Source organism: Aythya ferina (genome assembly GCF_964211825.1).
Source record: "Aythya ferina genome assembly, chromosome: 11".
Taxonomy (NCBI): domain Eukaryota; kingdom Metazoa; phylum Chordata; class Aves; order Anseriformes; family Anatidae; genus Aythya; species Aythya ferina.
Window position 1 is genome coordinate 11,439,315 of NC_140307.1, and position 12,382 is coordinate 11,451,696.

The 12,382-nt window shown below is 54.9% G+C and overlaps 1 protein-coding gene across 8 annotated transcripts in view; it reads right to left on the reverse strand.

The window, feature by feature from the left end:
- Window positions 1–12,382, reverse strand: part of CPEB1 (cytoplasmic polyadenylation element binding protein 1) — a 34,976-nt gene that overhangs the window by 9,112 nt on the left and 13,482 nt on the right. For all 8 annotated transcript variants that reach the window (XM_084532473.1, XM_084532471.1, XM_084532474.1 and 5 more), the window contains one exon: window positions 12,086–12,274. In XM_084532473.1, coding sequence (XP_084388599.1) covers window positions 12,086–12,274 — 189 coding nt within the window. The remainder of the gene's footprint in view (window positions 1–12,085; window positions 12,275–12,382) is intronic.

The window sequence follows — 12,382 nt, forward strand, 5'->3', positions numbered from 1 at the left end:
CACTGACACCCTCCTCCACCAAGCTCTGTGGGTTCATAGTACTGGTCAGCAAGCAGCCCCGCGGTGACCCCGTGTACGGTGGGCACTCCCGGAGTGCTACAGCAAACATCGTGCTGACAGCTAGCAGCCAACGCAGTCCTGTGCCTCCTCTCCTGGCTACAGCACTGCTTTCAGAGGTTTGGGACCAGAGTCCCAAACAGGTCGCACCAGCAAGGGGTCAGGGGCACATCAGCAGTCCCCCGAGGTGTTATGGGGTTATCGGTAGTGTCACCTTCATCCCCGCCACCGTGCTGGCTTGCTACGGCTGCAGCTTATACATTTGCTCCCAGGATTGCTGGGATGTCACTGCAGCTAGAAATAGAAAAACAATGAGGCCGAAAGCAGCGTCTGCAAGAAGCAGGATTGCTGGCCTTAAAGGGATCGAGTGCTCAGGTGTCTGAAGAGCATGGGGCACCTGAGTTCCAGCACTGACCACCGCAGTGGCTACAACCGACCCACCCCTGACCTCCGGCCAGGAAACGCTGGCATCCTGCAGTTAATGCAGATGGACTCCAGCCACCCCAGCAGCTTTCTGACAGATCCCACTGGCAGCACTCAGCCACGGGCTGTGCTGAGCTTGTGGGAGACCCCCATGCCCCTGTGAGTCCAAGGGCTTATCTCAGCACCTACAGCTGCTCACAGGGAGGAAGAGCTGCCAGCCAGGCTCGGCATTTGCTCCTTCATGCTCACTGAGCGATCAGGTTGCATCCCCTGAAGCCAGCCCTTGCAGGTAGCCTAGGAAACATCCGCACTGGAGACCAGATCTTGTTTCTCGCTGCACCCCTCCACCAACCTGGAGCACTCACACAGCTCCTTGCTGGCAGGGTCACCCGCTGAGCTCCCTCCCCGGGGAAAGACCCACCAGAAAAGGCCACCCACCCCAACAGAACCTCAAGTCATTTGGACCACTCAAGACATCCAGGGATGTTGCCTCATCTCCCCTCCCAAACAGGGAGCCTGCAGGAGAGGAGACTTTAACTATCTTTAGTGCATAAGCAAGATGCATCAGCAATCTCTAGTGTCAGGAGCATCCCTGGAGATCCTGAAGTGGAACAGCAGACACCAGACCACTTTTTTCTTAGTCTAAGTAGTGAAAAGCAAACAATCAAGTATTTCTCACACTTATGTGGGAAATTCCAGCCTAAGGGTCCACACAATTCCCTTCCACCTGCTCACACAGCAGCCTCGGCATCCAGAGCACAGTGGGTGGCAGAAAGCTTCTGGAACTTTTCAGGCCACCGCTCGGAGCTGCAAGAGAGGCACATGCCAACTCTCCTTTGCAGGGGACAGCAAAACCAGTAGCTTTTAATAGAAACTCCGCTCTGACTTTTGACTCACTGCTGCAGCTTTAATGACTGAATTCGGAGCCAGCATGCTCCATCTCCGAGCACGTCAGCCAAACGCTGACAGATTTAAGAGCTCTGTGGAGCAGTCTCGACACCCGCGTGGCACTCTTCCAGATCGCAGGCGTTCAGGACGCTCTCTAGAGAATGAGCATTGGAAGATCCAGTCCTGCTTTTCCTAGTAAATGCCATCAGGATGCTGCTGCTGCAGTGTGCCCTCTTAATTCCTGCATCATCCCGGAGCCCCAGGGGGTACGAGCATCTCGGGCCCATCACACCCAAGCCACATGTTTCACAGCAGAAGTGTGCAGCCACACAGCCCACAGCCATGGCCAGGCTTAACTTTCATCCAACCCTGTCCTGCAGACCCCAAGTCATCTCTCGGCCCTACTACAGCCATATTTCACATGAGTCCACCCCATCTCAGACCAACAACTCCCCCAGCACAAGCTGCTGTTCTCAGTGTGCTCCCTGGGAAAGGAGCCCCAGCAGCAAGGCATCCAACACCCAATGCAGCCAGACTCAGAAGAGCTTTTTTCCTTGCATGCTCCAGTTAGATTTACAATTTAAGATTTTCAGCACCTGCTCAGGATCTTGAAGCATATGGCTTTCTTCCCCGCATACTGTTATTTACAGCCACTTAAGGATTAGACCTTCCTGGTAGTTTTGACCAAGCCTATTTTACAAGAAATGGCTGTAAAGATGAGCCCTGAGCAGCCAGGCTTACCACTGCCAGCAGTTCAGGGAAGGACTCTGGGCAAATAAACCACCTTACTGCTACGCTGATGACAAATGACGCTTTACTGCCTTGAATAAGACCTTAAGATAAGCAGAACACTAGAGACAGAGCAGCCACTGAATTTTTATTCCCAGTGACTCGAGCTGACAAAGAGCCCTGCCACCATTAAGCTGTCCTCGAGGACTCCGGCCTCAGCTTTGGGCTGCAGGAGACCACCCAGCAGAAGGAGCTGACAGCACGTTCCACACAGCTGCTAGCAGAGCAGTGCCTCTGCCCCATGGTGCATCTGCTCAAGGCAACTTACCCAGAAACAGAGCCTTGCCCAGAGCAAGGGCACTCACACCACACTTACCACATCCCTCTGCTCAAGATCTTCCCCACACCATTGGAACAGCAGCCAAAGCTTCCCCAGAGAAGAAGTTTGCCATGGGGCAGCACGCACTGCTCTCAGCCCCCTCATAAGTGTGGGTAGCAGCGTGCACGCACACCAGAGACTCCCGTTCTGCCAAGCAGCGTGCCAGGCCCCAGATTCCTGCATTACAGGCAACGTCTGGCACCTGCATGCTTAATGTGCGTGCAGTCAGACACCGCTTTTGGCAGTGGCACCGAGTGCTAGATGAGCACAGGCACCCACTTTTTGAAGTCGTGCTCTGAATACATATTTCAGCCTTTGAAAGCTCGCTGCAGGGCTGGAGGAAGCCTGTTTAGAAGGGACCAGAACTTGTACAAGCAGGTCAACAACGCTGAGATGGTCGCTTCTGCTGGCTGGCACCACCAGCAAGGGTAGAGGCAGGGACATTTCAATCTCCAAACACTACTCACATTGCAAGCCTGCCCCTCTGCCCTGATCTCCTTGTGGAGGCAGGGATGAAGAGATCAATAGGAAGACTCTCACCAGAAGAAGCAGAGGAGATGGTTTTCAGAGCCACAGCACTTCTGCTTCCACTCGGTGACACCTGCCGTGCCCAGAGGCTGCAGAGCTGCATGCACATTTGGGGCACGGCGGCGGAGGAGGGAAGCAGCGTGACCAAGGCCCTGGAGACTGAACACAGTGCAGTTTCTTTGTCATTCGTCAAATAAGCTTGTAGAGGGGAAAAAAGGCTGATGTCCCAAACAATAGCCTGCTGCAGTTCCAGAAAAACAGCTTGTCTGCAGTTTTTACCGCCCAGCCAGACTCTACCCATGTGGGGTGGGAGCAGGCTGACTGTTTTAGTCAGCCAAAAAGCAGCACCTCCTACAGACACGAAGCAGCTTCATGGCATGAGAAACATTTGCATGTCTGAAAGGCAAACGGGCACCTTAACCACCTCCTACAGCTACAGCCAACGTCTCTGTAGTTACGGCAGAGACACAGCCAGACAGGCTGCCAGGGTGAGTTCTCCCCCTCCACCACAAACAAGCACCAAGCTGCTTAGAACTTGGCCTGCTCAGCACAGGAAAGGGGAGATCCATACTCCAAACTAACCTCAAGTTGGGTTTCTGCACTTCTCACCTGCATCCGTGGCACCTTATGCTGCCTGGGGGAGCCAGCAGGCCTGCAGTTACAAAGGATCACAGAGAAACAGGTAAAATTTGCAAAGAACTGCTAATGGCAAAAGAAAAATCCTTCCTCCTAAGCACAGAAGCAATGGGACAGTATCTGGAATGGACAAGGGAGAGCTGCAGCCTTAAAAGTTCAGAGCTCACCCAAGCAAAACCTAGTGCTACTGATCAGAGCAGCAGCCTGGATACCTCCTGAGGTCTTGCTGAAATCCTCCTCCTTCCATTATGCTCCCATCACTCCAGATGGAGCAGAGTCACTGCTGTTATGATAAGAGCTACGTGAAGGCAGAGGCACAGAGCTGCACATCACAACACAAGTCTCAGTCATCTTGAGCCAAATGCCAACATTCACAAAAAGTAGAGCCCAGACCAGCAGATGTGATCAAGGATCCACTTTAGACAGCGGTTACTACTGGCAATCAAGAACTATTGCACAGCCCTTTTTTTTTTTTTGTTTCTGAACTACAGAAGAAGAACTCTGCCCTGACGGATTCTTCATTTGGGACAAAGAAGAACTGAGGATATTCAGGCAGCTATTTCTGGTTTGCTAAGAAGGGGCAAGGGAATAGAAAAAAGCAGCATGATCCCACAGCTGAACCGCAGAATTAGAGTCAGGACACCTGAGGTCTATTCTTGGTTCTGGCACCAACATGGTAAGTCACTTCCCCGGCGTGCCCTGAAAAACGGAAACAGCAGCAGAACCAGGAACAGAAGCTTATTGCATTAATGTTTGAGAGCACAGGTCCTCCTCCTGCTCTGAGTGAGCAGGACCTGGCTGACAGCAAGCTTAACTGCTTCTTGAGGCAGGGAATTTACTACGATGTTTCTGGGAGGGGAAAATGGATGCCCAAGGTAGATGTAAAATCAGCAAGGACAGCTAAAACATGATTCAGGATTTTAGAAGCACACAGGTAATTGCATTCACTAAGCAGACTGCCACAACTGCATTCATCTTAAGAGATCAGAACGGTGAAATACAGCAAGGTTTAACACGTATCAGTCCCAGATATATTTAAAAGCCAACATATTCAGGTCAAATTCTGCACAACAAGCTTCAGTTTTGCAAGCCTCAAGAACAAACACTTCTATATTTAAGTACTAAACTCCTCTCAATTATCTGCTGCAGTGTCCAGGGTGCAAACTCCGCAGCATGTGTTAGTTTCCGTGATAACAAGGCTGAGGCTGACTCATTTTCACTGCTCAGCTGTATCACAGTTTGTGGGGTGTCAAGTCGATCAGGATACCAGCTTTAGGAAAAGGAGAGCTCTTTGGAGAACGATGGGGGAGCAGCATGCTGGAAAAACCCCTCTGGGCAAAGGAAGAGCAACTAAAAGAGGCTGTTGCCCCAAATGCAAGCCTCTTTGGGAAATGGCACACAAGGAGGGGAGACAGGCATTTCTCCACATGCTGGCCCAATTAGTGTTTCTTTTTCTTCAGCCCCCCTTGGGCTACACTGCTTTCCCCAGCCTGTCCCATTCCCCATGCAGGGTCTTGGAGAAGGCGATTTACCTTGAGCCCACAGGCAGGCAGGTTCAGACCAGCCGCCCTCCAGCAGTGCCCTCATGCAGCAACACGTGGACACACTCAGCCTTGCACACACCACAGGGTTTGTAACAAGGCAGGGAGATAAACACAGACTCCGGACTTCTTCTGAAGAGCTACCATGTTACCACAGATGAGCTGCAGCAGGCAGACTTTGATGCCTCACTCTGCCCAGCAATAAGCAGCCCTGCCACTGCTTAGACACCTAGCAGCACAAGGGATGGAAGAAAACCTGTCTGTCCTATCCCTCATTTGATTGGCACAATTTTGGGGATGAATTTTACCCCAGGCCAGAGCTTGCACACATCTGAAACACCCTGCCACCACCTCCAATATCAATCACAGTGGAAAAAAGACTAAGCTGCTAGTCGCCTGGGGCAGCTCAGAGCCACCAAGGAGCAGCTCAGATGCTCTCCTTGGGAGGAGACACTTGTAAGGCTCATTTCAGCAGCTAGATGAGAGGCACACGCTTCGAACTACAATCTGGTGTCAAAAGCTTATAGGGAAGCTCCACGAGCCCCATGTATTCGTACACACCGGCATCACCAGGCGATGAAGCAACAGATAGCTTGTCTATGAAGGGTGGAGATCTGCCAGTGCTGGAGCATTTTCTCCACCACACCTCCACCAACGATCAGATGCTTGAGAAGTCTGTGCCTTCCTTGCACCCACACTCATCCGCCGTTACCTCCACAGGCTCAGTGGCCAGGCAGCAGCAACAGCCCCTCGGATGCTCTAGAGAGCACACTCAAACGTCCTTCCCTCCCAGGAGGGACCAAGGGAAGGGATTTTTGGTGGGGCATGCCTGCTCCTGCAAGCCATCTCCAGCACAAGCCAGGAGGCTGCCCTGACCCACTTTAGCTCTTGCTGGATGAAGGCAGAGATGCTGGGTAGGTTCCTGTTCAAGTTGCTCACTTATTTGCATCTTCTGCCTTACAACATCAGTGCAAAAAAAAAAAATAAATCTGTTTAGGAGAAGCTGCTCAAATGGAAGATCTAAATGCCGGATTAAGAGCAGCTTCCATTAGAAGCCAGTTGCAAACTTGGAGCTTGGATACTTGTTTTACTTATTTGATACATGAGTTATTCCGTTAAGGATCAAGCACCACTGCCCCACAAACAGCCTGCAGCTATCAAGTGCTCCGGGCTCTGTTCCTCAGCACAGCCAGCTCTGGCCAGCAGCTGAGAAATCAGCCCATGGAATGTGATCAGCCCTTACCGAGATGTCCTCAAGAAACAAGTGCCCATTAAGCATCCACACCAAGTACGCCCTCAGAAAAGCCCTACAGGAGCTAAGAGGGCACGGGGCAAGCTTTTAGGCAGGCCATCGCGTAGGCAGTGCTGCAGTACAATGGGCACGCAGGAGACCCTGCGAGGCAGGCCAGCTTCCAGCTTGGAAAACTGGACATCTTCCCTTATTGTGTTATTATAAGGGATCTCCACATATGAGGCACTGCAGCTGTTCGTACCAAGCTGCCGCCCTGCTTGGGAGCGGGCACTTGGCACCATGCTGCAGCACAGGTTAGCCCAGCAGCAAATTAAACAGAATGGATGCCCTGGGGACTTCCTCACCCAGATCCTGTCCCTCCAGGGTCTTCCTCAAGCTCTGCAGCTGAGCACTCTGAGCCAGCAGCTCTGGCCCTGTAGGAAGGGCAGCACCTGCTGTGTCGTGCTCATTAGCAACCACCCCAGACTGATCAGCAACACTCACCAACCTCCTCTGCAGCCATGGCACACACCAGGAGTCTGGATTACCCTGCAGAAAGAGGGGTGCTTCCTGCTTCCTTCTGCCAAAGCTAACCAGCTCTAGAGGAGGTGTTTTCCCAGGTGCCTGCCACCACAGATGCAGTGTTTTGAAGACAGTCTGCAAATAGCCGGTCCTGGGGGAGCAGCGTGCAGGTCCCTCCTGCTGTTGTTGGGAAGAAAGGCTAGGAGACCATGGAAACAGCCACACATCTTCCTGTGCAACAGGTCTTGTATCTTGAAAGACACATCCCCCCTTCAGGGGATGATGGGCTTTTGCCTTGCAGGCTTTAGAGCCTCCTAAGAGAGACCCCAGCTCCTTGCCAGGCAGCACACAGACTGCCCGCAGCTCTGGCCCAGCAGACTTTAAGCAGCTGCAGATGACCAGCACATCCACGCTTACTGTGGAAAGAAGTTGCTGTGCTGTGGGAAGCGGTAGAACTGGGAGCCCCTCTTGAAAGGATCCAAGACCAAACTCAAGTCTGTTGCCACACCAGCAGCCTCATGGTGATGCTTAAGAACTCAGGGACATTTTGGAATTGCACATCTGCTCAGGCTGTCCTCACCCAGAGACAGCATCCCAGCCTCCAGGAGGCAAGGCCACCATCAGCAGTTTCCCAAGACACTGATAGCAGCGTTCAGAACTTGTTTAGGGGCAAGGGAACAACACGAGTGACATCACAGAGCAGAGCTGATCCTCCTGAAAACACCCTGGCAGTCGTCCCCCCCACAACCAGTGCTCAGCAAAAAGCCTGAGGCTGCAGATCTCTGAAGAGGGGCTGAAGGATCAAGCTCCTTCTCTTTACAGGGACATGAGCAGAACAAAGAAGTCTGAAACCGACACCAAGCACTGCTTACACCTGTGTTAGAGCCTATGGAGGCCACACTCAGCTCAGGGAACAGGACAGAAAGCTCCTCCAGTGCATTGGTACTGTGGCAAGCTTCACATTAACAGACTGGTTTTAGGATGATTTCCCAGTGGGCAAACCTGCCTGTCCCACATAGGGAGGCTGAGACTAACCCATATAGGGCAGACCAGGCCAGCCAGACCAAGCAGCTGGCACACAGGCAGAACACGGTGAGGGAGCTGTGAAATCCACACTGCTGTCACTGGTTCTCTGGGCAAGAACTGAAACAGGACCCTATTTGCTCACACTCCTTTAGGAACAGGAAGGATAAAGGATGCCACCAAGGGCAGCCCTGTCTTTCTGCCTCTTACCCCTTCCTTGCCCCTGCAGAGGGAGGAACACAGAGGTCTTGAGGCAAGCGGCTGCCCGCTGCTGGGATGCTGTAAAGGGGAAACACTGCCTCCAGAAAGACAGCTGGGATGCCAGCACTGGAAGTGCTTCAGGCCAGTTTCCTGCAAAAGCCCCTCCCCAGGCCACCGAGCAGCTTTCTGGGGCTCGATGAAGTACTTCCAGCCTGACAGATCTAGTGGCAGCAGCTGGTTTGATGTGCCTTCCCAGCTATGAGACAGCAGTTCACTCCTACAGCCAATAAATGCAGGCGGCTTCAGCCTGCAGCAGCTGCTGCCTCCTGGGGAGGCTCTCTCCAGACACCAGCTTCAGGGGCTGGCAGCGCGTCTGGCACGCTCTCAAGGGCTAAGTACACGTCCTCGGTGCATTACGGTGCTACACCCAGAAGGAAGGCGCATTATAACAGCCCGGTCCCGCACAGCCATTCCAGTATCCCTTTGGGAAGGGGGACAGAGGCAGGACTGGAGCATACAAACCAGCCTCACCGCACCCTGGCCTCCTCTGGTGTGGCACCGGGTCCTGCTGTGCCATGCCACCACCCTGGGTGCACAAGGTGACACCAGGAGGGTGTGCAGCCAGCGGGTCCTCCCCTTCGGCTCCGAGCTCTGCGCTGGCAGGGACAACAGGCAGCAGAGGAGGTCCCAGCTCGTCAGTGCTCAAGCACAGGCACTGCAGGGGACCACATCAGCAGTATTTTTAGCCTGACTGTTACTTGTGCTTTTTTTTTTCCTCCTCCTTTTTGCACTTCCACCCTTCCAGCCACCTCCCCATGGGTCTGCGCAGCTGAGTCACTGCTGGAACCTTCCAAAGGCATTGGGTGCCAGCAGCACCATCCCTCCCCAGCCCCTAGAGACTGCCCAGCCCTGACACAGCCTCACCTGCCTGCAGAACACCCCCAAAAGAGTTCCCAGCCCTGGGGAGCAGGCTCATGCAGCCTCCTAGGCTGCAATGCTGGGTGCTAGGAGTGCGCGGACATAGAAGCACCCAGCCCACGTCTTCCTTTCAGCCACAGCATGGCCAGGCCACCCACAAATGTCCACTAGCTTCTCAGATCTGCGCAGCTCACAGGCCCAGGAGTGCTCCTCCACCACCCAGAGAGGAGCTCCCCAGTTTTCAGGAGGTGCTCCCGAGCTACACGGCCTCTCCTCCCCCGGAGCTTCACACTGCTGCTCCAGGGCCCTGGCAGAGCAGGCAGCCGCAGCTCTGCAGCCCCAGGAGGCGTAGGCAGGCTGAAGCCGTACCACAGCCGCACACAGACCCCAACATTTCACCTCCCCAGTGAGCAGATGCCATCCCCACAGCGCTTGGAGCAGGACTGGAACAACTGGGCAGGCCCAGGAGCATGCCTGGCCTAGCTGCTGCACGTCCTGGAAGGGAGGGTGGGATGGACAGGCAGAATGCAGCCTCAGGACACCCCAACCATACAGCCGGGGTGCTCCAAAGGCCTGAGGCTCCTCCAGGGAAGCTGCATCTGGGCTGGTTTATGCCCCAGTCATCCCCACCTCCTATACCAAGGGAATAGGAGGAGTGAAAGTGAGGAAGTCTTCTCCAGACAATGCTGGGTGCCACCTCCCAACAGCTGCTGCTACCAAAAGCACCCAGGGGATGCAGGCCACCCAGGCACAGCCCCTTTCCACCGCTCCTCCCAAGCCTCTGTGGCAGGAGCTCCAGCACAGCACACTGCAATCCACAGGGGCACCGGGCACAGCCTCTACTAGCAGGGAGATCACCACAGCACCTTCACATCACCCCCCAAATTCACCTCCCTTACAAAACCAGAAGCCCCCTGCCCTTGGAAGGGCACACATCCCCCAGCACCACAGTCTACGCAGCTCAACCTGCGGCACACAGAAGCCTGCCACAGGCTCGTGCAAGCGCTGCTGCCTGCCTGGCAGAGCGCTGCAGAGATGTCTGCACCTCTGCCAACGCAGCCTGGCAGGAAGCTGGCCAAGAGAGCTGGGGACAGCCGCACCAGATCAGGTGGGGCTGGGACACCAGCACGGAGCAGCCACCCCAGTGCGTGACAGCCCCAGTTCTGCAGCACTACGACCCAGCCCTGCATGGCATGGTTAATGCTGGAGGGATGGTTCAGCACCAACACAGCCTCCTTTGAGTGATCCTTTACATTAAGGTCCTACAGCACAGCCCAGGGCCCTACAGTCTGCTTGCTGCCATAAGGGGCTCTGCGCACAGCCTGTTCTAAGGCATCTGTCCAGCCCACAGCACCGATAACTCCCATTCCTCCATCCCCCCGCCATGCTTCAGCAGGGGTTGAGCTGGCAGTGAATCAGCTACAGGACACACAGTGAGCGTGGTGTTCCCTGGCTCGTTCAGGGAAACCCAGAGGGCCATGTGCTGGAGGTTTCATACAGCAACCACAGCCTGACCATAGCAGACCCTGGTTGCCTGCCCTAGGGTCCATGAGCTCTGTCTTGCAGGAACTGGATGTGGGAACTCGAGCAAGCGGTGCTGACAAAGCTGTCAATTCAAACTCTGCCACCCCACAAGCGATTTTTACAACCGATGCAGTGACATGCTGTGTTGTGTCCCAAAAGCTCAGCTCTTCCTATCCAGGGGCAGCACCCCCTCAGAGCACACACAGTGTAAACAGCTGGGCATCAGAGGTGGTCTGCAGCACCTCCTACCCCCCCCAGACACCCACATGGCACTGCCCAGGGGATATCTACATTCCTGTCAGCAACAACTTCATGCCTGGGGCCTCCTGTGTCACCCAAGTCTGCGCAGAGATGCACTACCCTTTTAACAAAGCAGCAGCGTGCTGCTATAAAGGGATGAGTTTCTGTAGCAACCAGGCTGAACTTGTACAAACTCTGCCAAAGCACTAGATCTTTCCATGGACTGATACTTGAATGAGCACGCCAGCGCTGGAGAAGCTGGTCCTTACAGCCCCGCAAGGCTGGGAAATGAACACGTCCCTCTCCACCACACCCCCTGCCCCGCGACAGGGAGCTGCAACGAGTTTGTGCACGAGGCGCCCCTTCCTCATCCTGAGCACACACGGTTTGACAGAGAAAGCCAGTAGCTCCGTAGGAGTTAACTGAGCCCTGAGTGGTGCTGGGGAGTGCCCAGCACCCCCAGGACTCCCCATCCCATCCCAGCTGGGGACACAGCACTGGGGGAAGGGAAGCCAGCAGCACGGCTGCAAGCCCACACCCTGCCAATCACGTAGGTTTGCGCCGGACCACAGGGGTTCAAGCGAGAAGCCATTCTGCTGCACCTCCTCCAGCCCGCTGCTCGGAGCGGACCGATGCTTCCAGCCAGGGAAGGCTCCCTCCGAATCCCCCAGGCTGAAGTAGTTTGCCAGGTGCTGGCTGCACCTACCACACCCCAGAGGCAGTCGTGCAGCCAGCACTGCTGCTGCGCAGGGGTGAGCACTGCCACCGGGACTCTCGCAGCCAGGCAGGGGGTCTCTCTGCAAACACCCGGCTGCAACGCGCCCTGCCTGCCGCTGGGGATTTTCTCCGGCCACTGGAGCGAAGTTGGGCTGCGCTCGCAGGCGGCGTGGCTCAGTGCCCTAGCACCACACCCCCCACCCACTCCATGCAGTGGCAGGGAGAGGATTTCTCTTCTCTCAGCTGCGTTATTCCTCCAGCAGCGTCACAGCGACAGCAAAAGATAAGCCCGGGCACTTCTGCCTGCAGTGAACTGACAGCAGAGCAGAGGGGGCTGTGGCACAGCCAGCCACAGCCTCCCCAACTCAACCCTGCCCTTGCCACCACATTACACAAGCACTACAGGGCGACAAGCCCCCATCGGAAACTGCCAGCACCCTGTTACACAAGCAATTGCTCTGCATTAGCTTTAAAAGAGCCAAAAAAAAAAAAAGGAATCCAGCAACTGTTGCTGCATGTGCCACTCACCGGACTGTGTGCTGGTTTGTGCTGCAGCATCAGAGTCCTGGGTGCTCCAGGGTCTGTCCCACCCTGTCAGGTTGAGGGACTGCAGGCCAAGGCACAGGTCGTTGGTGTCGGGGAGGCCACGGGAAGACTCTTGCGTGGATGTGGGGAAAAGCATCCTGCTTGCCACTGCTTCTTCAGAGTCCTGGAAGTCTGCTCAGATTGAGAACAAACAGAAGCTTGAGAGTTCAGGGCTGCTTTTCTTTCGAAAGGAGTTTTCCGAAGCGTTAAGCCCCAAGGCAGGTCTGGCGCTGCTCTGAA